Genomic DNA, 24,315 nt, shown 5'->3' on the forward strand with positions numbered 1-24,315 from the left:
TGGTGAGTGTCCATTGGAGGTGAGGGTATCATCTGGAGTGCCCCTTGGACGTGTGATAGGTCCGCTGTTGCTTTCTATCTACATAAATGATCTTTTGGATAGGGTGGATAGCAATGTGCGGCTGTTTGCTGACGATGCTGTGGTGTACGGGAAGGTGTCGTCGTTGAGTAACTGTAGGAGGATACAAGATGACTTGGACAGGATTTGTGATTGGTGTAAAGAATGGAAGCTAACTCTAAATATAGATACATGTAAATTAATGCAGATGAATAGGAAAAAGAACCCCATAATGTTTGAATACTCCATTAGGAGTGTAGCGCTTGACACAGTCACGTCGGTTAAATATTTGGGTGTAACATTGCAGAGCGATATGAAGTGGGACAAGCATGTAATGGCAGTTGTGGGGAAGGCGGATAGTCGTCTTCGGTTCATTGGTAGAATTTTGGGAAGATGTGGTTCATCTGTAAAGGAGACCGCTTATAAAACACTAATACTACCTATTCTTGAGTCCTGCTCGAGCGTTTGGGATCCCTATCAGGTCGGATTGAGGGAGGACATAGAAGCGATTCAGAGGCGGGCTGCTTGATTTGTTACTGGTAGGTTTTATCATCACGCGAGTGTTACGGAAATGCTTCAGGAACTCGGGTGGGAGTCTCTGGAAGAAAGGAGGCGTTCTTTTCGTGAATCACAACTGAGGAAATTTGGAGAACCAGCATTTGAGGCTGACTGGAGTACAGTTTTACTGCCGCCAACTTACATTTCGCGGAAAGACCACAAAGACAAGATAAGAGAGATTAGGGCTCGTACAGAGGCATATAAGCAGTCATTTTTCCCTCGTTCTCTTTGAGAGTGGAACAGGGAGAGAAGATGCAAGTTATGGTACGAGGTACCCTCCGCCACGCACCGTATGGTCGATTGCGGAGTATGTATGTAGATGTAGATGTATTTGGGAATGGTTTGTTAATAAGGAGTTGGGTCCCCATTTGCCTGTAATAAAGCTGCTATTCTTCTTGGAATACTGGCATATAATGATTGTATGGTCTCCAGTCTTCGATCAGAACCTCTTCTAACTGTCGTGACGAGGGAGGCGGAAATCTGCTCTCCGCTCCAATACCGCCCTCAAGGATTCGATAATGCTAATGGACTATGCTGGCCAGGGAAGATGCTGCAGTTCAGTTGCATACTTCTCATATCACGATAAGACTGTCATGGCTGTGCTAATGGGTGCATTATCGTCCTGAAATATGACATCGTGGTTGGGGAACAACATTTGAATCATGGGGTGCATCTGATCACTTCAAATTTTCACATAATCGTTGGCTGTGACACGGCCTCCGAGAGTAATGATGGGGCAAGCAGAAAACCATGATATGGCTGCCCACACCATCACACTTCCACCTCCTGCTTAACCGTTGGAGTCAAGCAATCAGGTCTGCACTCTTCTTTTGGCGTTCTCCAGACGTAAACACGGCCCGACGTTGGAAAAAACGAAAACGATGACTCGTCGGAGAATTTGAAGTGTTTCCACTAATCAGCCACCCAGGATTTATGCTCACTACATCACGTTTTACGCTTGTTGTCGTCACTGGTGGTTTCGGTATAGCAGCTCGTCCATGAATGTTTGCTTTATGGTCTTCTCGGCGGACAGTGTCGATGGATGCTTGGTCTCGAAGATGGCTATTGAGCTTTTCAGTGATTTTAACTGCCGTAGTTTTGTGTTGTTTTGACGCAATTCGTGTTAGCGTACGACTATCTCTGTCAGTTAGATTTGATTTGGGGGCACTGTTACGTTTACACGATGATGTCTTTCCATGTTTCTTGTTTCCTGTCATGACTGTTGAAACAGTTGCTCTTGAAACATTCAGTAAAGTGGCTGTCTTGGTCACTGATGCCCCAGCTAATCGGGCCCACACAATGTGCCCTCTTTGGAACTGTGTCAGGTCTTTCATTGCACGCCGACTTCTGCCTCTGGCCGCAGATACGAAGTGTGCACTACTCGTACTCAACCTGCACTGATGCATAGTCCGTACTGAAGAGGCACAGTCCATCGCGACAAGTGTCTTAGCTGAATTGTTGACCATCAAACACAACCATCCCATTACTGCCACTGTTCACATTATTTTGTTTGTCCTCTGTACGTTCATCTTAAGGTGTGTGTTGATGGAGATTTTGGTACCACGATCATCCTCTCCCCTTCCGCCCCCGTTTCCTGTCGCGTTGAGAAAAAATGTGCATGATAACAGCGACTGTCGGTGAGCTCCGATTCTTTTGATTTTTCCGTCGTGTTCATTTTGTGACATTTATAGGGGAGGAAATCATATAAGTTTCCATTTGAGGGCATTGCTGCAGAGTATTTGCAACGTAGCGCGACTCTGACGCAGTTACATAATTACCGACATGTGGACAAGCGATTAGTGTAGCCTTCGCGTGTTGCCGGCGTGGATACGGTGAATGCCGATACAACTATGGCAGCGTTGGAAGGAAATGGGTCCAAATAAGACCAACGTGCTGTTGTTGTTGTTTTCTTAGCTGCCGAAGGACAAACACCGGTAGACATTCACCTTAGAGTGAATAACGTGTATGGAAGGATGTGCCAACAAGTTTCATATCAGCGCACACTCTGCTGTAGATCGAAAATCTCATTCTGGAAACATCCCACAAGCTGTAGCTAAGACATGTCTCCGTAATATTCTTTCTTCCAGGAGTGCTAGTTTTGCAATGTTCGTAGGAGAGCTTCTGTGAAGTTTGGAAGGTAGGAGACGAGGTACTGGCAGAAGTGGGGCTGTGAGGACGGGGCGTGAGTCGTGCTTGGATAGCTCAGACGGTAGAGCACTTGCCCGCGAAAGGCAAAGGTCCCGAGTTCGAGTCTCGGTCCGGCACACAGTTTTAATCTGCCAGGAAGTTTCTTACACTATACGCGTTCCCATTACACTCGACACTCTACAAAAACACATACGACACAATTCTGACATGTCCACAATGAATGTGGCTCCACGTTCACAGAAGGAGAATGCATTTTGCCACAGGCGGCTGGACCTACACCGTGGGCTATCCCAGCCAACAATGGCATTTGAAGACAGCAGGAATATTTGAGAGAGCGAGGCAAAATTTTGTGCACCACTGCAACGCGTGTATTGACACTGGCGGGTGTCGCTTGTAGCACACCTACCTCCTTAGCTACGTGCGTGGAAAACCTAAAAACAATTATCAAAGTGTCCGTTATACCAGTCTAACGGTCGTTAGTGCGCAAGATCGATCCGGGTGTAGCTCACCACCTTGACTAGCAAGCTGGCATTCAACACGCAACGCACTACGTGCTCTCCACCGCGCTGCTGATCGCCCAGAAACGATCCAAACGATTCAGTTTGTCAGTACGGTACAGCACCCTCAAGCGGCAGATGGCTTGTACAGCTAGAGTACGCGAACTACATGCAGGTTCTCGAAAGGGAAAAGCGTAAACTACGATAGTACGGTGGAAAGTAATGTCTCCGAATATTTTATGTGAAAAATTTTAAAGATTTTTAAATAAAACAAACTTTATTACCTTTCTACATCTTTATTCTTCGTGTCTATCTATTTATTTCTCGTCATAGTCACCCTTACGACAAACACATTCCTCCCAACGAGAGACCAGTTTGTTGATACAGCCAGTTTGTTGATACTGTCACTGTAGAAAGCGTGATTTTGTTGTCAGAGCCGCGTCCTCACCTCTGATACCGATGAACTACTGCAAGCAAAGTGAAGTCCTCGAAAGCGTTCTTTAAGTTTTGGAAAGAGATGAAAATGGATGGGGTCGAGTCGGGACTGTATGGAGAATGATCGATGACAGTAAACCAAAGGCGTCTGATTGTTGCAGATCCCGCATCGCTCGAGTGTGGTCTGCCGTTGTCAGGCTGAAGAATAGTCTGCTCCATACGTGGACGAACTCTTCGAATTCGAAACACTATTATACAGCACGCTGTTTTTTACGCACCGAAATAGTTGGGTTAAACAACCGCCATGTTATACGCTACAATTCGGAGCCTTCTAACGCATAGGACTTCGTAGATATGAAGAAGAAATGTTTAGAATGTTAATAACGTTTGTTAATAATATTTGTTTCGTTCAAAAAGCTTTAACAGTTCTGAGACAGAAAATTCGGAGGCATTACTTTTCAGTACGCCCTCGTAGCTTTTCACTTTGCCGTCCACCCCCATAGCTGAGTGCTCAATGCGACAGAATGCCAGACGAAGGGCCCGGTTTCGATTCCTGGTGGAGCTGGATAACTTTACCGCTGGGCGACTTCATTTCACACCAGTCGACTCGCAAGACGCCAAAGTGACATTAACCAAAAAGATTTGCACCAGGCGAAGTCTACCCGACGGGAGGCCCTAGCCATACGCATATTTCATTTCATTTCACTTTGTCAAAGACATGTGTTAGCGCCTCTGTGACAGTTATGATATCATTTGTCGTTGTGGATGAAAGGTTCTTCTTCAAATGCACCTATCAATACACCAAGTTCTTCCTACGTCCAAACAGCCATGATGCCTCTGTAATGAGGGCCATCCTTTATGCGACGTTGGTGTTACTGATACACATTCAACTGTGCTTTAGAATATCTGCCACTCTTGATATTGCTCTGCACATTCGGAAAGATTACACAATGTGTGTTTTCCACGCTTTGACGTCAGAGACTCGTTACGCTGCACGATGTCGTGCTATTCATGGCCCATAAGAGTCCGACATTAAGATATACAAGCAGGTCACTTGGTAACTCTGTAGCATTAGAGAGAAACTATTTTCAATAGTTCCCTAAATTTATTGCTGCTAGCCGTAAAACTTTTAATAGATCATATTGCTCTGGTAGCAAAATTAAGTATGTGCATCATCCAGGTAAACCGGCGACTACCCTACGTCTGAACACTCTAACAGCAGAAACAAGAGCATCCTTCTGTTTGACTACGAAGTCTTTCGCGACGGAGTGCTTGCATAAAAAGTTCTCGGTTTACTTGCCGCGTCAAATTTGGATAAAATCCCAAGCTTTCGATGACTACCTCCGTCATCTTCGTCAGGGGTAAAACTGACTGTCGTGGACCGGTGAGGCTTCCGCTTTTATAAGCAGTGGACGGCTTCTCATTGGCTGGATGACGTCACGGTGAAACCGATGCGTACTGAGGTGGCGGCCTCTATATCCATAGATTTTGTTTGCGCGCTTTATCCAGGGTTGCTTGCAGCGCCATCCATCGCAACAGGCGGAGAACTGCGAGGAATGTAAGAAGTCTCCCTCTGTGCTCTTTCTATATCAATTGCGCGCTTCCATGCATTGCTGAGTGCATAACCGGAATCTCTGTTGAAATTATTTTCACAGAGTCTAATTTCAACTGCTTCCCTGATGACAGAGTCCCAATAGTTTGAAGCGTGAGCAAGTAGTCTTGTTTCATCGAATAAAATCTTATGTTTATTTAACAAACTGTGCTCAGCCACCGCTGATTTTTCTAGATACCTGTATTTCAGGTGACGCTGATGTTCCACACAGCGATCGGCGACAGTTCTTATAGACTGGCCCACATAACTTTTGCCACACTCGCAAGGAATGCTGTAAATTCCCGGTACTCTCAGGCCAAGATTATCTTTCACGGGTCACAGCATTTCCTTAATCTTCCTGGGTGGCCGGAAGACTGGTCTGATTCCTTGCCGGCTCAGGACTCTGCCGATCTTGCTGGTCGTTGCACCGCAGAATGGTAGCCGCGCGATGTGTTGGTCCTCTTGATCTGTTCGAACAGCGTCCTTTCTTGGTTTCTTCGCCAGAGTAGATCTGATATCACGAACAGAATAACCATTTTTTATGAATACCGTCGTCAGATGGTTAATCTCGGAGCCGAGATGATCCTTGTCCGAAATAGTCCTTGCTCTGTGTACCAAGGTGTTCAGCATAGCTGTCTTCTGAGCTGGGTGGTGAAAACTACGCGCGTTTAGATATAAATCTGTATGCGTCGGTTTTCTGTGCACAGAATGTCCGAGGCGTCCATCTGATTTTCGCTCCACCAGTACATCTAAGAAGGGTAACTTTCCATCCTTCTCCACCTCCACTGTAAATCTTATGTTCTGATGTATACCATTCAAATGTTCAACAAACTGCTGCATTGCCTCATTGCCATGTGGCCAGATTAAAAATGTATCGTCAACATACCTGAAGAAGCAGGATGGACGTAAGGGAGCACTGTTCAACGCTCGTTCTTCGAAATCCTCCATGAAGAAGTTAGCCATGGCTGGTGACAGTGGCGAACCCATGGCTGTTCCGTCAATCATTTCATAATATTTTCCACCATACAAAAAATAGGTGGTCGTCAAAGTGTGTCGAAATAACTTCAGTATTTCAGGAGAGAGATGAGCAGCCAACATTTTTAACGTATCTTCCACTTGAACCTTTGTAAACAAAGAGACCACATCTAGGCTGATCATGATGTCATTCGGACCTATCCTCATCTGTTTTATAATGTCAACAAACATTTTTGAGTTAGTAATATGATGGCTACAGTGGCAGACTATAGGTGCTAATAATTTGGTTAAGTATTTTGCCAACCGATATGTAGGGGACCCAATAGCACTAACAATAGGTCTCAACGGAACCCCATCCTTATGGACTTTGGGTAGACCATATAACCTGGGTGGCCTTGGTGCTCTTGGTCGTAGATTCTTGACTAGTTCTTCTGGGAGGCCAGAGTTCTTCAGTAGCTCCCCTGTCTTCCTACTAAGTGCTGCTGTGGGACCCCGTTTAAGAATACGGTACGTGGCATCTTCCAATAATATGGCCACTTTCTTATGATAATCGGTAGCACTGAGGATAACTGTGGCATTCCCTTTGTCGGCTGGTAGTACAACTAACTCTTCATCCTTCCCCAACGATTTCAATGCCAGTTTCTCCACTCTGCTCACATTGGGCTTAGGAGGCTTGGCTGTTGCTAAAATCCGACTAGTTGCAAGCCTTACCTCATCTGCTGCCTCTTCAGGAAGGTGCCGAACCGCTTGTTCTACTCCACTGATAATCTCGGCCACTGGTAGCTTTTGTGGAGCTGGAGAAAAGTTCAGTCCCTTACTGAGAACAGAGATGGTGGCGTCGTCAATTTCCTTGTCGGAGAAGTTGATAACTGTGCGATGTGCGTCGCTGGACCCAGAAGTTCCTTTTCCCCGGTTTAGGCGCACAAATTTATCAGCCTGTTTTGCTGTAGTCTTGCTTAAATTAGCTCGCTGATGTGCAGCCAAGGTCGTGTCTACCCATTCCCAGTCCCACGGTGACAAAACTGCAGACAAAAACAGATGGCAACTATATAAAGACCGAGCGTTGGCATCCAGTTCATACCTCGTATGATGTATCCTCTCCCTGACGATCGCATGACTTGTCTTTCGCAAAATTCTATTCACTGCAGCAGTTCGGATGTGATGTTTGACAACTGCGAAATTTGGTACAACCTCCTTGTCACGACAACGTTGTAGAAAAGCCAGATTACTCAGCAGCTGTGACTTTCAAGCGCAGCTTCTCCAGCCGACGAACGCTGCGCGCTACATCCTCCCCGTAGAGGAAACTAATATGACTACGAAGTCTTTCGCGACGGAGTCCTTGCATAAAAAGTTCTCGGTTTACTTGCCGCGTCAGTTTTACCCCTGACGAAGATGACGGAGGTAGTCATCGAAAGCTTGGGATTTTATCCAAATTTGACGCGGCAAGTAAACCGAGAACTTTTTATGCATCCTTCTGTTTGTTTGCCTGTCACCTTCTTCCACCTACACTATGACTGTTCCATAAAAACACGGGAGAACTGCCGGATATCAGTAACGTTCTGCCATGATATTTCAGCGCAGAGTCTTCTGGCCATCTTCAAGTGAATGCCACTGTAGTAGTACTGGCGAGTACGCGCTGAGCTCCGCTATTTAAAGCCTTCTGAGGTGACATTGCGCATGCGCCGCTCAGCGTGCGCCTTCATAACGGCTCCGTGCGCTGCGCCTCGCGCCCTCCACTGCGAAAGCCTGGCGTATCGGTGTCAGGTCGATTTCCATCTTTATGCAGATAACTACGTCGACTACGAAGTTTCTCTATTACAGGATTCCAAGCAGACTTTAGCTGATAACCGCTATCTCGGTTGATGAGAGTCTCGTTGTCAGACAATCTTATTTCCACAGATTCATTGATAATCGAGCTCCAAAAGTTTGATGTATGGGCCAAAATTTTTGTGTCGTCGTAGTTCATGGAATGGTCTGTGGAAATACAATGTTCGGCGATTGCGGACTTGGTGGGTTGGAGAAGGCGAGTATGCCGTTGGTGTTCCACAATGCGTTCCTGCACAGTTCGTGTTGTTTTCCCTATATATGATCTGCCGCATTCACACGGAATTTTGTAAACACCTGGTTTACGCAGGCCCAGGTCGTCTTTAACGGATCCCACCAGTGATGAAATTTTGGAAGGAGGACGAAAGATGACTCTCACTTGATACTTTCTCAATATTCTGCCTATCTCTGAAGAAATATTCCCAATAAATGGTAGATAAACAGTCGACCTGAAAGCCTCTTCCTCTTCCTTGTTCCGTCGTTTGTAGGTCTTCATCACTATGACTGCCGAAATTGAAGTAAGCAGAGACATAATGGCAAAAGTATGTTTCTCTGAACGATGACAAAAAAGTAAATTTAAAAAAAAGTAATTAGCATATCAATCGCTGAACTAAAGGAAAGGCTTCTGTCCGCAAATAGCAAGCTGATATTGTACTTCATTTAAACCTTTTTCGTAAATGCAGTTTGTCAGTAAGAAACAAAACATTAATATCCGACTGTTAGTTCCTTACCTTAAATTTTCAGTTTTCCACCTCATTTTGAGTCTAAAGCTCAGGTGCCTCCTTTGCGGTAACATCACCAGCCGAGTACGTCTCTTTCTGCTGGTGAGGCGCTATAGTTTAATCTCCTATCGTCACTGACACGTCTGCGACTCCTCGTTATGCAGTTGTTAAGACACTGTTCAGCAGGAAAAGCGCTGAGATTCCTGCCCGCTCATCCAGATTCAGCCAGAATACTGGGCAGATCGTTAAACTGTTACACTGCTTATTTCCTTACTATGTGGATTTCCAGGTAAATACGGTTATTGATAGAGTTGATCAGCTGTAAGATTTCGTAAGAGTGATCCAAATCAGCCTGTCCATGGAAATTCTGTGCATATTAAAAGTGTCGGACTGGGACTCTAATCCGGAACCTTGGTTTCGTGGGCAATGTTGTTAGCGACCGAAACAAGTCTAGTCACGATTTACGCCCCACTCTCACAGCTTTATTTCTGATAGTACCTTTCTAAAACTTTCTCAACTTGCCCGACGTTCTCCCGACAACCTTGCAAGACTAGCACTAACGGAAGAATTGTGACTAAGCCAATTATCCACAATATTATTTTTCAGACACATTTTTCCAAGATACTTCGAAGTTTGGAAGGCTGGTGATAAGCTACTGGTGGAAGTAAAACCATGAGCGTGGGTTGTGAATCCTGCTTGGATGATTCAGTCGGTAGGGCCCCTCCCCACGTAAGGCAAAGGTCCTTGTCCGGCACACAGTTTTAATCTCCCACGACGTTACGAATCAACATACACTCCGGTACAGAGTGAAAATTCATTCTGGATACTGAATTTTGTCCGTTATCATACTTCAATACTTAGAGGTTAATTTTTATGGTGTAATATTGCTGTTTGTGACTAACGCTATTTTGCAGTAATAAAAAAAAGGAAGTGCACTATGTACCTAGACAGGATGCTAAACATCTGAATATTTCAGATTTGTTACCTGTACTGTGTCGTCAAAGAAATATTGAAATATTTACAAAGTCCAAATTATGATAATCGGAAAAAGTGAGTCAGCTTAAAAACGCATAGAAATGGAAAATGAAAATCTAGGAAATGTGTTAACACAAGTTGAGTAAAGTGAATAGGTTGCTGTTCTTCAGAAAGATGGTGCCTGTAGGAAACCCTTAAAAAAATTTTGCTGTGATGTTTAAATTTTTTTTTCATTTGTTGCAGGAACGCAAAAATGGGTCGCAGTGGATACACATGCGTGCGGCACGTGTTCTGCACACTGAATGTCATCATGTGGGTAAGTCACATGTTGTTTACATCAAAGTTCTATCGCTACCATATGTGGAGGCCGTGAAGTATTTAATTGCAACCAGGGCGAAACAGAAAGCATGAAAATACAGCCGGGCTGCCACATGTCAGTCAATATGAAAGCCTAAGAGACACTATATTCTAAATACATAAATTTTTAACCATATATTGTTTGCAGTGCCACAAACGGTCTGAAGAGCAGGGTAGCTCATTAAACCTGTATCTGAATGAGGTCACGCAGTAGTGCTCATTACCAGTCTGATAAATTCCTGTACTGCTATCCTGGATTGTGTCTTAAATTATCCTATATTGTAAACGCGAAAATTTGTTTGTGAGTGTATTTGTACTCCTTGACGCTGAAACGGATGGACGAATTCGGAAGAAATTTGGAATGGAATAGCTTGTATCCTAAATTAACATATAAGCTAGTATATGTTACAGTCCAATACAGTTATTGATTTGAAGAATATAGTGCCAAATGTGGAACAGTAATTGCCCTTACAAAAAGCTATTTACTCTTTGACTTTTGAGTTGTATTTGTGAAAATGCCTTTATCGTTTAACATGCCCTACATAATGCCATTCGAAGTAATGAATGCAATGCTTATACAATCCTCAAAGTGTTTAATACATACTTCCATACAAGCCCGTTGCATTTTAGCCGCTGAGGGTCTGGCCTGTCTTATTGCTTCTGAGACAACGGCGGTGTCATTGAAATGCTGTACGGAAGAGGGATGTCTTGCTTTTCATGTAGAACGTGGAAGGATTTAAATGAGGCTGGATCTGATTATCTGCTGATATCTGTTGGTTACAGGCACACACTTGAGGGCCGATGACCCTGTTTCGCGTACAAACATTACAAAATTTGCGCTACCTCGAACTAAAAATTGCTCATTTTCTTTCTTTGTCTGATTATGATGTTTGTTACTGCTTCACGCTGGAACAGCTGCACGAATTTGAATGAACTTTGGAATGGAGGTAGCTTAAGCCTGAATTAACTCACAGGCAAGGTTAGCTTTCACCCTGAAAAAAAGAAAATACTTGTTCCCATGGGGTGGTCACGTGACTACTATTTCCGTGGGACGGGTAACGTGACTAAAACATCATCCGTGAAAGTTAAATATCAAATGAATTAAGTTTAGCCAAGAAATTAGTTTTTCACCTAAGTAAACGAGTGAGTTGTGTATTCTGTCACCTCGTCCTCCATGCCTCAGTATCTCCAATAGAGAACTTTTGCGATGGCGCACTGGGATTAACATTTCTTTATGAGTAGCTGTTGCTCAGGGGAGAGCTGCTAGTTTAAACAATTATTAGTAATTCGAACATGTTAGCGTTCTTCCTGAAATTGTGGTTATTCCGTTTCCATCAATTAATGAGTCTGAGAAACTGCCAGCAAGAATAAGCGTTCCTAGATGTTTACGCTTATGGACATTTGATAAAGCTTTTACCAAAGGAAAAACTTCTAATAAATACTGGGGCGGCTGTTATAGTCTGTCAGCGATAACAATCAGATATGACAGAAACGAAAATAATGGCCCACGGCACATGATTTATCCAAAACTGGAAGATTGCCCCATCGAAATAGAAAGACTAAATTAATTACAATCCATACCAGTGCAGTATTCTCGCATGCTGTCTAGGTTCGTCTGCTTGTTAGTGGAGGTATGATCATCGGATAAAACACTATCTAAGAAACTACTTCCGAACAGCCTTTGAAGGACCAACGGTACCGACCAACCACCGTGTCATTTTCAGCCCTTACACGTCACCGGACACGGATGTGGAGGGGATGTGGTCAGCGCATCGCTCTCCCGGCCGTTGTTAGTTTTCGAGACAGCAGCCGATGTTTCTCTGTCAAGTAGCTCCTAAATTTGCCCTACAAGGGCTGAATGTACCCCGCTTGCCAACAGCACTTGGCAGGCCAGGACGGTCACCCATCCAAGTGCTAGACAACCCCAACAGCCCTTAACTTCGGTCCTCTAACTGGAACCACTGCCGCAAGGCCGTTGGCACAAAAACATCAGCTGCCTCCTTAAAAGAGCGCACTGGTTGATTTGCAGTGGTGTAAATGATATTCTCTTCTCATCGATAATTTAAGTCCTGAAAGTGAAGTACCAGTCCTTTGTATGGAATCAGCGTAGTAGCAGGGGTCGATGTCGAGACCTGATAGTGGCAGAAAGGAGCTATCGTGTCTGGATGTGCTCATGAAGACACCGTGAATGGAGCTGTTCGATGTGTTCGTGTATCAAATCGGATTGTCCAACGTGTCTGTAATGAATGTTGTAAGACGAGCAGCATGAAACACTGCGTTACGAGCAGTGGTAGTAAACAGATCCTAGCCGACAGAGCCCGGAGACGAGTGTCACGCCTTGTCAATGACAGTCGATTACAAACCCGACAGGTATTGTTGCTGCAACGAATGCAGGTCCACATCGACCAGTCTCCTAGCAAACGTTGGGAAGGAAACCGTATGCTACGTTCACATGGAGCCGGGTATATAGCAAAAGGCCATTGCTCACTGCTGCCCATCTTCAATAGGCCAAAAAAACGCGGGAACAATAACTGACTGCAGGCGTGTGGTGTCGTCCGACGAGTCGTGATTTTCCCTCTTTTTACACATCATATGCAGTGCGTCGAGTGCGCCTCCACCCGCCTAGTGTGGGAGGTGTAGCTCAGGCAGGAGGTCGTTCTGTTATGTTTTAAGCCGTTTTCTCGTAACGTGACTTCCCCAGTCTTAGCAGTGCATCGAGCAGGGAGCGGGTACTAACAAAGGAAATTTGGCACAATTTAAGTAACAATCATCCATATGAATGTAAAAGAAGTAAACTTTTACAACCTTCAAACCGAACACACGCCGGCCGCGGTGGTCTAGCGGTTCTAGGCGCTCAGTCCGGAACCGCGCGACTGCTACGGTCGCAGGTTCGAATCCTGCCTCGGGAATGGATGTGTGTGATGTCCGTAGGTTATTTAGGTTTAAGTAGTTCTAAGTTCTAGGGGACTGATGACCACAGATGTTAAGTCCCATAGTGATCAGAGCCATTTGAACCATTTGAACCGAACACACAGAAAGAAAAAAAAAATCAAAATAATCTCTGTAGCAAACGCATAGGGCAATACTTGATCACTCATTCACAGTCGGCGTCTACAAATTCAGTTACGAGAAACCACAGTAGGAGCTCAATTTACGAGTTCTGCGGAGTTATACAATATACATGATTACGCGAGATAACATTTAGCTGATTATTCACGATAATGAATATTCGTGCCGAAGATAATTACAGTCTAAACAATGTCCGGCACGCAATTTACCATGTAAATCACTATGCTTATTAAAAGTTTACAAAAGAATTCATGCCAAAGGGAGACTGGGCTTGCGGCCCTAAACAGAACTATAAACTTCTGCAGAAGTAGACCCTAAAAGCAGCTTATCTAAAATAACAAGGTACGTATGTGAAAGGCGCCATTACTTTTTACTTCCCCAGAGCGAGGCCACAAGCCTTAATGGATCTTTAGGGAATCATTCTCGTTTAACTGAGTGCAACAAGTTCAAGCTCATCGGAATCACTAGGATCCAAGAACCGGGTGGTTAAAATTAAAAGTGCAGCTACTCACCGGTGTGTGTGTGTGTGTGTGTGTGTGTGTGTGTGTGTGTGTGTGTGTGTGTGTGTGTGTGTGTGTGTGGGTGTGTGTGTGGGGGGGGGGGGGGGGGACGGCGGAGGAGAGAGTTTCGGTGTAGGCTGTAGTTATCGTATGGCACCGAAACTTGGTAAAAGATACTGCGTTAATGCGGAACCGATTTACGCGGAAAAAATTACCTTTAGTTTTTTGGAATGGCTCTGAGCACTATGGGACTTAACATCTATGGTCATCAGTCCCCTAGAACTCAAAATGGTTCAAATGGCTCTGAGCACTATGGGACTCAACTGCTGTGGTTATAAGTCCCCTACAACTTAGAACTACTTAAACCTAACTAACCTAAGGACAGCACACAACACCCAGCCATCACGAGGCAGAGAAAATCCCTGACCCCGCCGGGAATCGAACCCGGGAACCCGGGCGTGGGAAGCGAGAACGCTACCGCACGATTACGGGATGCGGGCAAATGAAGGGTAGCCAACAGCACCCGGTGTTCCCAGGCGCCCCTAGAACTACTTAAACGTAACTAACCTAAGCACATCACACAACATCCAGTCATCACGAGGCAGAGAAAATCCCTGACCTTGCCGGGAATCGAACCCGGGAACCCGGGCGTGGGAAGCGAGAACGCTACCGCACGACCACGAGCTGCGGACAGCTTCAGTTTTGGACACCAAGTGTAAATCTCGCGCTGTACACTTTTTGTATGACATCCACGCTGTCATTTGACAAGTCATAACGTGAGTGAACAGTATGGCTATTGAGAAGGGAGACTGTGAGCTGCTAACGAAATTGTTTTATGTGAACGGCAGCATAGAGAGAAAAAATGACATGAGTGTGTGGCACTGTTGGCCGGGAAGCCCCATCCGGGGAAGTTCGGCCGGCGAGTACAAGTCTTTATTTCGGTCGACGCCACATTGGGCGACTTGCGTGCCGGTGATGAGGATAACACAACATCCAGCTGTGTTATCCTCCCGGCCGGGAATCGAACCCGGGCCCGCTGCATGGGAGGCAAGCACGTTACCACTCAGCTGTGCAGGCGGACAGCATAGAGAGAATATCGCCGGTTGAAAACCCGAGGAGGGGTCCGATGTCATTAAACGTCTTAAGAAGATTATAATGAAATTCGAAAACACGGGTCAGCTTGGCTTGGCATCTGGAAGACGGAGTCCTTTCCCAGTGGAAGTTATTGACGAGGTTGCTGTTGTGATCGACGACGCAGCATGTGCGCCGGGGAAGTGCTGGTGCTCGGGCAATGTGACGAGGATTGTCCATCCCATGGTCAACGGTACAGAAAGTTCTTCGGTCTATTTTACACTGGTACCTTTACAAGATCTAGACTGTGCAGCAACTGAAGCCTCATGATCCGCAGCAACGTTCTGAATTTGCTCTTCGGTTTCTGGCACGGATCGACGCTGGTTACATTTGAACAGGCAATATTCTGTAGAGTGACGAGGCATATTTTACAGTATAGAGGGCAATGCGTACACAGAACTGTCGAATTTGGGGTAGTATTAAACCGCGTGTTGTGCACTAAGCTTATGTGACTGTGTGGTGTGGATTCGCAAGCACCTTCATTCTCGGTCTGTTCATCTTTGAAGAAGATACACCAAGAGGTCCTGTCACGTATACAGTGACGTCTGCACTTTATCGAGACCTTCATGAAATATTTGCTAATCGCAGCCTTCAAATGGTTCAAATGGCTCTGAGCACTATGCGACTTAACATCTGAGGTCATCAGTCCCCTAGAACTTCGAACTGCCTAAACCTAGCTAACCTAAGGACATCACACACATCCATGCCCGAGGCATGCGGCCGTAGCAGTGGCCCGGTTCCGGGTTGAAGAGCCTAGAACCGCTCGGTCACCGCAGCCGGCTCGCAGCCTTCCAGGAGAATGATCTCCAGAGGTTTTACAGATGAATGGCCTGCAAGATCACCTGATCTGAATCGATGTGACTATTGGCTATGGAGGTATCTAAAAGAACGTGTTCATCTGGGACACGTTCTGTCTCTATGTGACCTGAAGTCCAGTATCCAGGAACACGTTGCTCAGATTCTGCCGGAACTGTTGCCAGCAACTGTTGATCTTGTCGTTTTACGGATGCAGCATCCTGTCTACGTCTGTGGTGCTGATATTGAATAAATAGTGTGAGCAGCGATTAATAATAAAATTGAACGTTATATCCCACTCACTTGTTTGTAGTTGGTGAACTGTTAATCACTTACTTGGCCTTTTCTGCCCAGGTCACGCTCCTAATCCCTTACATACTGAAACATTTCTATACGCCTTTCTTGCATTCGCAGCGCCAGAGATGCACCTGGTGACCAAAATTGGAAATATTTTTTAACCAGCATAAATCAGTTCCTCATTAACACTTTAGAATATCTATCAAGTTTTGCTGTCATACGCTAATTACAGCACACTGGACCTCTGTGAGTAGCTGTAGTTTAATTATAACTGACTGGTATATTGGTGAAACCCATGTAATGGCGTCGTTAAAAACATATGATCTTCATCAGTTGCCACGCAGCGTGCCCATCTACCTACATGCCTCCGGAACTCGCAACTACGGGTGTGGAACTCGCTTGGCTGTAGATTCCAGTAGACTGGCCATGCGCCACACACGGAATGATAATGCTTCACCTTAGCCATCACCCCATCTCAAATGGAGCGAATACAGCGGCTGCAATCCGCCCAAGAACAGGCTACTGCTCCAAAGGTGAGAGTCAACACTACCATGCGACCAGACCAAGAGACCGTCTTGCGCAGGCGCGCTCAACGATAGGCAAGGCGCGTATTGGGATGTGGACGACAAAGGCGAGGGCAAGGCGGCACCAGCTTTTGTGACTGACAGGTGGAAATTGTGGCGCAGGGCTGGGCAGGGAGGGCATGAGAGTGTCCGCTTCCGCCTACGCCGCGCGCTGTCCGGGACACAGTGTACTGCGCGTGCGTCACTGCGGGGTGGTGTCTCAGAAGAACGACAACCAAGGCGAAGGTGTTGGAAATACTGACAGATGTGGGGAAGCTACGTCTCACACAGCGACTGCAAAATTGGACATTTTCTCGTCAATAAAGCACCTATGTAGTAAAGAACAACGAAAGGAAATGGAGAAACTTGGTGTTTCCAAGCTGATATAACATTCCATTGTGCAACGTCAGCAAAGGGTAAAAGAAAGAGCAACTGGACGCAAAAAAAACTGAAGACTTAAAATGTGCAAGAGACCTACGCTACCATTTCTTCGTGTCCATCTACCAAACAACTAAAAATTTGCCACCAACAATTTAACATTTCATCTACGGTAAAATATTAGAAGTGATTCCGTAAACTGAGGCATCGCTCCTGGTAATTCAGGTCTCCAACTCAGGAACTCGACCCACTTCGGGCTTTCGACGCAACAAGTGCTTCATATCCATGGTACTCGACGAAAGTCAGCGGTACGTTTTGGACACCTCTTCAGATCAGTAGACGTGCCTTCAAGTACGGCTGCTGGATCCTAAGTTCAGCTCATGAACAGTAACAATTTGCCTAATTAATTTTCCTGAGTAACATAAGTAATACTTGCTTATGTCTTTACTTTGTAAGAAATTTCGGTAAAGCTTACAGAAAGATAGCATGTTTTTCCTCATTTGCAGTTGGTTTTCGGGTTTTACATCTTTCAGGAAATATGAATTTACGCACAAGCTCTTGAACTTGGAGGAACTGACCTCAGTCTAAGCGGAAGTAATTCGTGAACTGCTTATCAGAAAATTCTGAAACGGAAATTTGTGGTAAGGACTATGGGACCAAACTGCTGAGGTCATCGGTCCCTAGGCTTACGCACTACTTAATTTAACTAACTTACTCTAAGGACAACACACCCATACCCGAGGGTGGACTCGAATCTCCGAAGGGGGTTGCGGCGCGAACCGTTACAAGACGCCCCAGACCGCACGGCTACACCGCGTGGCAGAAAACTCTGATGTCAAAGTGAATTCGCCATGAGTGTTTCTCTTATATACGCTTTTCGATTCTGATTTTTTCGTTTGAAGTGTTATGTAATAACATCAGCATGTCTATTTCATTAGAGTCCGACTCTGAACCAAGATTCATGAGTTCAGCCACGTCTTCACAAAGAAAGAAAGCAAACTGAATCTACAAGGAACGACTGCGCGACAGTGGTTGAACTGCCTTACAACACGCGCTCACAACGTGTCGCCAGGTATTCCCTTCGCTGCCCCGCCCAGCCCAGCCCAGCCTTGCCCTTCCCTGCCCTGCCCTTCCCTTCGTCGGCTGTGTCACAATGTGCGCCATCCCCCACCACTGCACTTGCTGCTGGCCGGGACGCGGCGAATTCGGCGAGCAACTAATGGAGTTGCAATGTCTCTGGCGTAGCGTTTATCGATACCAACCGGTGCACAGCTCAACTTGAGCCCACTCCTTTGCCGTATTCTGAACGTTAATTAGTTTGTTTATTTCAACATCCTCGGTGTCCAAGTGTTCTTCTTCTAGGTCTGCATTATGAGTATTCTGGGAGATCCTCGTCTTTCAAGATGACAACAGTCCTTTTCACAGCTCTGCACGTGTACGATCGTCGTTTGACGAAGACTCTCGCACCCAATCATACCTCTTCTGGATCGCTAAATAATATGATCTTAATCCAAAACAATAAAGCGGGAAATGTCTGGGACTACTTGGGACAGCGCATAAAACGTCGCAGTCATACTTCTGTATTTTGGTTGCTCTACGCGACCTGATAGTCAGTGAGTAGCTTCAGGTGTGTACAGCTTACCTGAAGAAGCTGGTGGACTCTATGCCTCGGCTATTTGCAGCCATTATCAATGCTAGCGGCAATATTGCACAGTATCTGCACGATATCTCATGGGGCGGCTAATTTTTTATCCAGTTTGCTAAGTTTGCAGCTGTTCTCCTCGAGTCACATAAATAGTTTTGAAGGGCGACTGAAAGTAGTGGACAGTACTACAATTAGAATTTTCCATGACCAAAGAAGAAAAACATTGGGAAATGTATCCGGTAATCTTACGGGTACAAGTCCAATGGATTTCATTCAATGAGTGAGTGTGTTGGTCAAGGAATTGGTAGTGCTCTTCCTATCCGCCGTCCAAGGTGATGTGCAGTAAGGTATCTTTGGGAATGCACACTGAAATATGGAGTTGTACTTGAAGGCACATTGTGTTCGACGACTTGTAGTTGTATGTGAACCATATAATCAGGCAAACTGTTGCACAAGAACTCGCATATCGCCTGTAAGCACTGCGTGTAGTCATAAACGAGTGATCGCTAATAATGCTGGTATCGACAATGACAGAGCATTCTCTGCTGGTACATAACTTCATTTACTATCTGGGCTTTAAATATACCCAAACACGCTGGTTGTGGAAGCCTATATCATATATTTTGTAAAGATCGCCTCACCCCTGCACAGTACCAAGTCTGGAAAGTTTGGTATTTTTTCTAAGCTGCAATAGGAATCGCTGACGGAATGATGTTCTCTCAGAGAAGGCTAAGTGTAACGGGACTCACAAATGTCAAAAACAGCAGCACACCTATTACATCTGATACCTCGATCTAATATTACCTAACACAGTGCAGATAGGTACGTAATTTATCCCAAGTTGTTGATGTCCACTCTGCCGGCCTGCGTGGCCGAGTGGTTCTAGGAGCTTCAGACTGGAACCGCGCGACCGCTGCGGTCGCAGGTTCGAATCCTGCCTCGGGCATGGATGTGTGTGATGTCCTTAGGTTAGTTAGGTTTAAGTAGTTCTAGGGGACTGATAACCTCAGATGTTAAATCTCCTAGTGCTCAGAGCCATTTGAACCATTTGATGTCCACTCTAGTGATCAATAATTGTACGAGGCCCCCAAACTAGATAACAAATCGAAGTATTTTTGGATCCAGTTTCGGAAAGGCTTAATGTATTGATACAGTACACTAGCCCTTCGAAACTTTTAGCGCCGCCAGCAAGATGCTACATTTGCTCACGACTCAGGGTTTTGCGACCGGATTTTCTTCTTCTTTCTTCATTATTTCCAGCTCATGTGCGTGGTTGAACTTGTTAGCTTGGTCTAACAGCTTCATTTTGTTCTTCTCTCCCCAAAATATCTTCATGAATTCGCTGTGGTGATAAATGCGTTTCTCTGTCCGCTGTTTTTCAGTTTTTTATTTTCCTCTGCGAATGTATGATTTGCAACTATGATTCAAAAGATTTTGCGTTCTCTGATGGTATCTTCTCGTGAGTCCTGCTTAACTTCTTCTAACCCAGTAGCTTTTAGCTTTTTGAAATTTAAGATATTCAGTAGTTTTTTTGTTAATCTAGTGTGGCACATTCCGTTCTACGGGTTTTGGGATACTAACATTTTATTACATCTTCCGTTTACCAGCAAAAGCCAGCCCGCGGCTACGAACATTTTTCAACTTCGTTTTTGTGTCATCAGTCATCTGACTGGTTTGAGGGGCCCGCCATTACTTCCTCTCATGTACCAACCTCTTCATCGCATAATAATATTTACACCCAATGTAGTAATTATTATATATTGATACCGTCCCCTCTTCTTCTCAGTATTTCACACACATTTATATCCACGACGATTCTGCTGAGAACTTCTCATTTCTCGTCGTATCGCTACAAATTCTTCTTTCTTTCTTTACTACTACTACTACTACTACTACTTACTGTTACAGTTACTACCACTGTTACTACCTTCACCCCTACCGCGACTAGATTTGATCCACATTTAACTGCACAGCAGGTTCTTTAGGACAGGTTGGAGATATGCAGTGACTGTACTCAATTCATTTAAATTTATAATACCGATGATACTTTCAATTAGCCGGCCGCCGTGACCGAGCCGTTCTAGCCGCTTCAGTCCGGAACCGTGCGGCTGCTACGGTCGCAGGTTCGAATCCTGCCTCGGGCATGGACGTGTGTGATGTCCTTAGGTTAGTTAGGTTTAGGTAGTCCTAAATCTAGGGGACTGATGACCTGAGAAGTTAAGTCCCATAGTGTTCAGAGCCATTTGAACCATACTTTCAATTCGTAACTGTGATAACGTCCATAGCTCCTTTCCATCGATTAGAACTTCCAAAGTTTTAACAACTCAAATTCAAAAGATGTGAAATATTTCTGTAATCAAAGCTTAAATTCGAGTTTCAATTAGTTCACTCTGTGGCTCTCTCACATCACACTTTTCATGATTACTCCTTTAGAACACACACTTTAATTACGGAATTGATAAACGTAGATGTCACAAAATCCTTGCCTCTCTGTACTTTTCCGATTCATTACACGACTAATTTCAACGTGCACTTCGTTAGATGACATATGCGTCAGCGCCTCTGTCAGATATTTCATACAACTAAATAGTGGTGGCTCTGAGCACTATGGGACTTAACTTCTAAGGTCATCAGTCCCCTAGATCTTAGAACTACTTAAACCTAACTAACCTAAGGACATCACACACATCCATGCCCGAGGCAGAATTCGAACCTGCAACCGTAGCGGTCGCGCGGTTCCGACTGTAGCTCCTAGAACTAAATAGTGACAGAACTATTTGTATATTACAGACTCGTCATAACATGATGTGTCTGAGATATTTATGCACAGCCCCTGAGGCGGTTTCGGCCTCTTAGAAATAACTGCAGACATATCCGACGAAGAATGTTTGGATTTCTTTCCTTTGTGGTATCGTCCACTGGTAAATGCTCATAGAAACATATAAACATGACTTTTAACTCAAATAATCTTAAAGGTATTCCATACTGTCCTTTGTTGTCATAAATAATGGTCGCAGTGGAACACTCTCTCTGCAATCTGACAGCCTTTATACATATCGATGTTCTTTATTAAGACATACCATGGCGTGTTCCTTTAGGTTTGTCTGGAAACGGAGAAGTAGAAATAATAGTACAGTTTTATAGATAAATTTCAATAACGATATTTCTCTCTAAATATTACATGCTGAAATGTATCTTTGAAACAGTACAATCTTATGAAAGTTCAAACCCACAGGCGACGGTTTTAGGAACAAATTTAAGAAACACACTTCCTAGCAACAGTCACAAATACTTTAGAATTAAACTAAGTATGCAGCAAATGTAATTAAATCAAAATCACTCAAAAATATTTTCTATTTCTCTAATAATGTAGTTTATGTCATTATTTTCTTTTAGCATTGACAGTAGTATCTCTGGTGAAGAACTCTGGTCGCGACAAAGATTGACAGCTTTGAACTTTATACTTAAATGTTATTAGGCTATTTTACATCTCCACCTACAAACTCAGTCTTACGAAATTTTGTTCCATCCAAATTCATTGTCATAAGTTATTGAATACTTGGGCAGATATATGCCTCTCAATTAGTCGTGGGCTGAGTTTTGGTGTAGGCTAGGGAACGTCGCTCCAACTGTGGCAAGCCAAATGGAGACCAAATAAGAGACACACATTCAACCTGGTATTCATCTCCTGATGATGAGAATGGTATAAATCTTAGAGAGCTGTGTCGATTCAAGTGTGACTCAGCTTAAGCAGCCAGATAATTTTATGCAATGAGTCCTCCCAGAAACAGTGTACGAAGTTACCATCGACTTTGCTATTGTTTAGTTTCCTTTGCTTGTATCTCTTAAACAAGGATGAATTATAGATTCACAACGTAAGCGGAGGTATACTATCAGTGGCTCAATTAAGAAGTATGATAATTTTTTTAACATTTATGTATTTGATTGCGATGAATAATTAAAGCTGCAATAGGCCGTAATTTCGTTGCTGTGTTCAGAAATTGTTTTCGCAATAAGAAAAAGAACACGCAGTGCGCCAATTTTCCCTTTGGGCGCCCGTGCTGCGGCCGTGACTTCGCGCCAGCTGCTTATCAACAAATTAGCCGACTGACAGCACACCAAGCAAAAGCGTCGTTGAGCTCACTGCGGATAAGCTAGTCAAACAATTCTCGCCATAGAGGTAATGAAAATAGATTGACCAATACGTCGTTTAAGCACGTCTTGCGCCGACGTATGACCACAGGTACACTGCAAGGACAAACGAAGTGCATTCAAGTTCTAAGGCCTCCGATTTTTTTTTCTAATTAACTACTCACCCGAAATCGATGAAACTGGCGTTACTTCTCGACGTAATCGCCCTGCAGACGTACGCATTTTTCACAACGCTGACGCCATGATTCCATGGCAGCGGCGAAGGCTTCTTTAGGAGTCTGTTTTGACCACTGGAAAATCGCTGAGGCAATAGCAGCACGGCTGGTGAATGTGCGGCCACGGAGAGTGTCTTTCATTGTTGGAAAAAGCCAAAAGTCACTAGGAGACAGGTCAGGTGAGTAGGGAGCATGAGGAATCACTTCAAAGTTGTTATCACGAAGAAACTGTTGTGTAACGTTAGCTCGATGTGCGGGTGCGTTGTCTTGGTGAAACAGCACACGCGCAGCCCTTCCCGGACGTGTTTGCTGCAGTGCAGGAAGGAATTGGTTCTTCAAAACATTTTCGTAGGATGCACCTGTTACCATAGTGCCCTTTGGAACGCAGTGGGTAAGGATTACGCCCTCGCTATCCCAGAACATGGACACCATCATTTTTTCAGCACTGGCGGTTACCCTCACTGTGAATGAAATACAATACTGCTTCTTTCAGCAGTATGGGGTAATACCTACACGTCTAAGGTATCCATTGTGTCTCACTGATGAACGAACTGTCAGTAAAAATTTGTGGCCGCCATGTTCGCCAGATATAATAACATGTAATTTTTTCCCGTGGGGAAACTTTAAGGGCAAGGTCTAGGAAACAAATCCACACACAATACAGAAACTAAAATACAACATCAGCCGTGAAGTTTCCGCCATCGATATCTGAACTTTAAGCCGGGTGTACCTGAATGTACTTAGATGTGCACAGCTATGTATTGATGTTGCAGGGGTTCACTTTCAACATCTTCTATAAATGTAGTTTTCACTGTAAATAAATGGTATGTCCATTTCAGCACTTCGTTTCTGTAATTTCACTGCATTACCTTTATATTAAACTGCTCCACGCTGTATCTAGAAGTATTACTTGAAGGTCTTTGACTTACAAAAACCACTGTATTCAAACAGCTAAGAAAGTAGCAACGTCGAATAATATTTTTAAGAAACTTATTTAGTGTTATTTGGAAGCAAATCCTACTGTTCTCTTAACAACTAGTAAAGGCTCTGTGGTTTTTCCATTGCTGAGTACGCCTACCCAGTCAGGAATCGCTCTGTCTATATGCGAATTAAACGTAGTTTAACAACTGGCTGTATGAAGGCTACACTTCTGCACAAACTGTATAGAGCATCGGATTATTTGCACCATGTATTCGACGATCAGCAATAGAATACAGCACATAGCTCAAACAGCTCTTCAATGAGAAGTATGTAATGTGTCCTGGAAAAAGGAAGTTTCCAGTTAGATTAAAATCCATTCACAAACAATGTGGATATAGAATCTTATGAATGATGCCTCAACATAGAAATCGTGCCGATTGGTACCTATCTGAAATGGCAAACTTGGAGGACCCTCAACAGATTACGAACGGGTGTTGTACCACTACAGAC

The 24,315-nt window shown here is 44.5% G+C and overlaps 1 protein-coding gene across 2 annotated transcripts in view; it reads left to right on the plus strand.

The window, feature by feature from the left end:
• LOC124605458 (tetraspanin-9) overlaps positions 1 to 24,315 on the plus strand; it is a 534,333-nt gene that overhangs the window by 406,338 nt on the left and 103,680 nt on the right. For both annotated transcript variants that reach the window (XM_047137144.1, XM_047137145.1), the window contains exon 4: positions 10,026 to 10,098. In XM_047137144.1, the coding sequence (XP_046993100.1) occupies positions 10,036 to 10,098 (63 nt within the window). In that variant the 5' untranslated portion in view covers positions 10,026 to 10,035. The remainder of the gene's footprint in view (positions 1 to 10,025; positions 10,099 to 24,315) is intronic.

The sequence above is a fragment of the Schistocerca americana genome, chromosome 3, assembly GCF_021461395.2.
Source record: "Schistocerca americana isolate TAMUIC-IGC-003095 chromosome 3, iqSchAmer2.1, whole genome shotgun sequence".
In the NCBI taxonomy this organism is placed as follows: domain Eukaryota; kingdom Metazoa; phylum Arthropoda; class Insecta; order Orthoptera; family Acrididae; genus Schistocerca; species Schistocerca americana.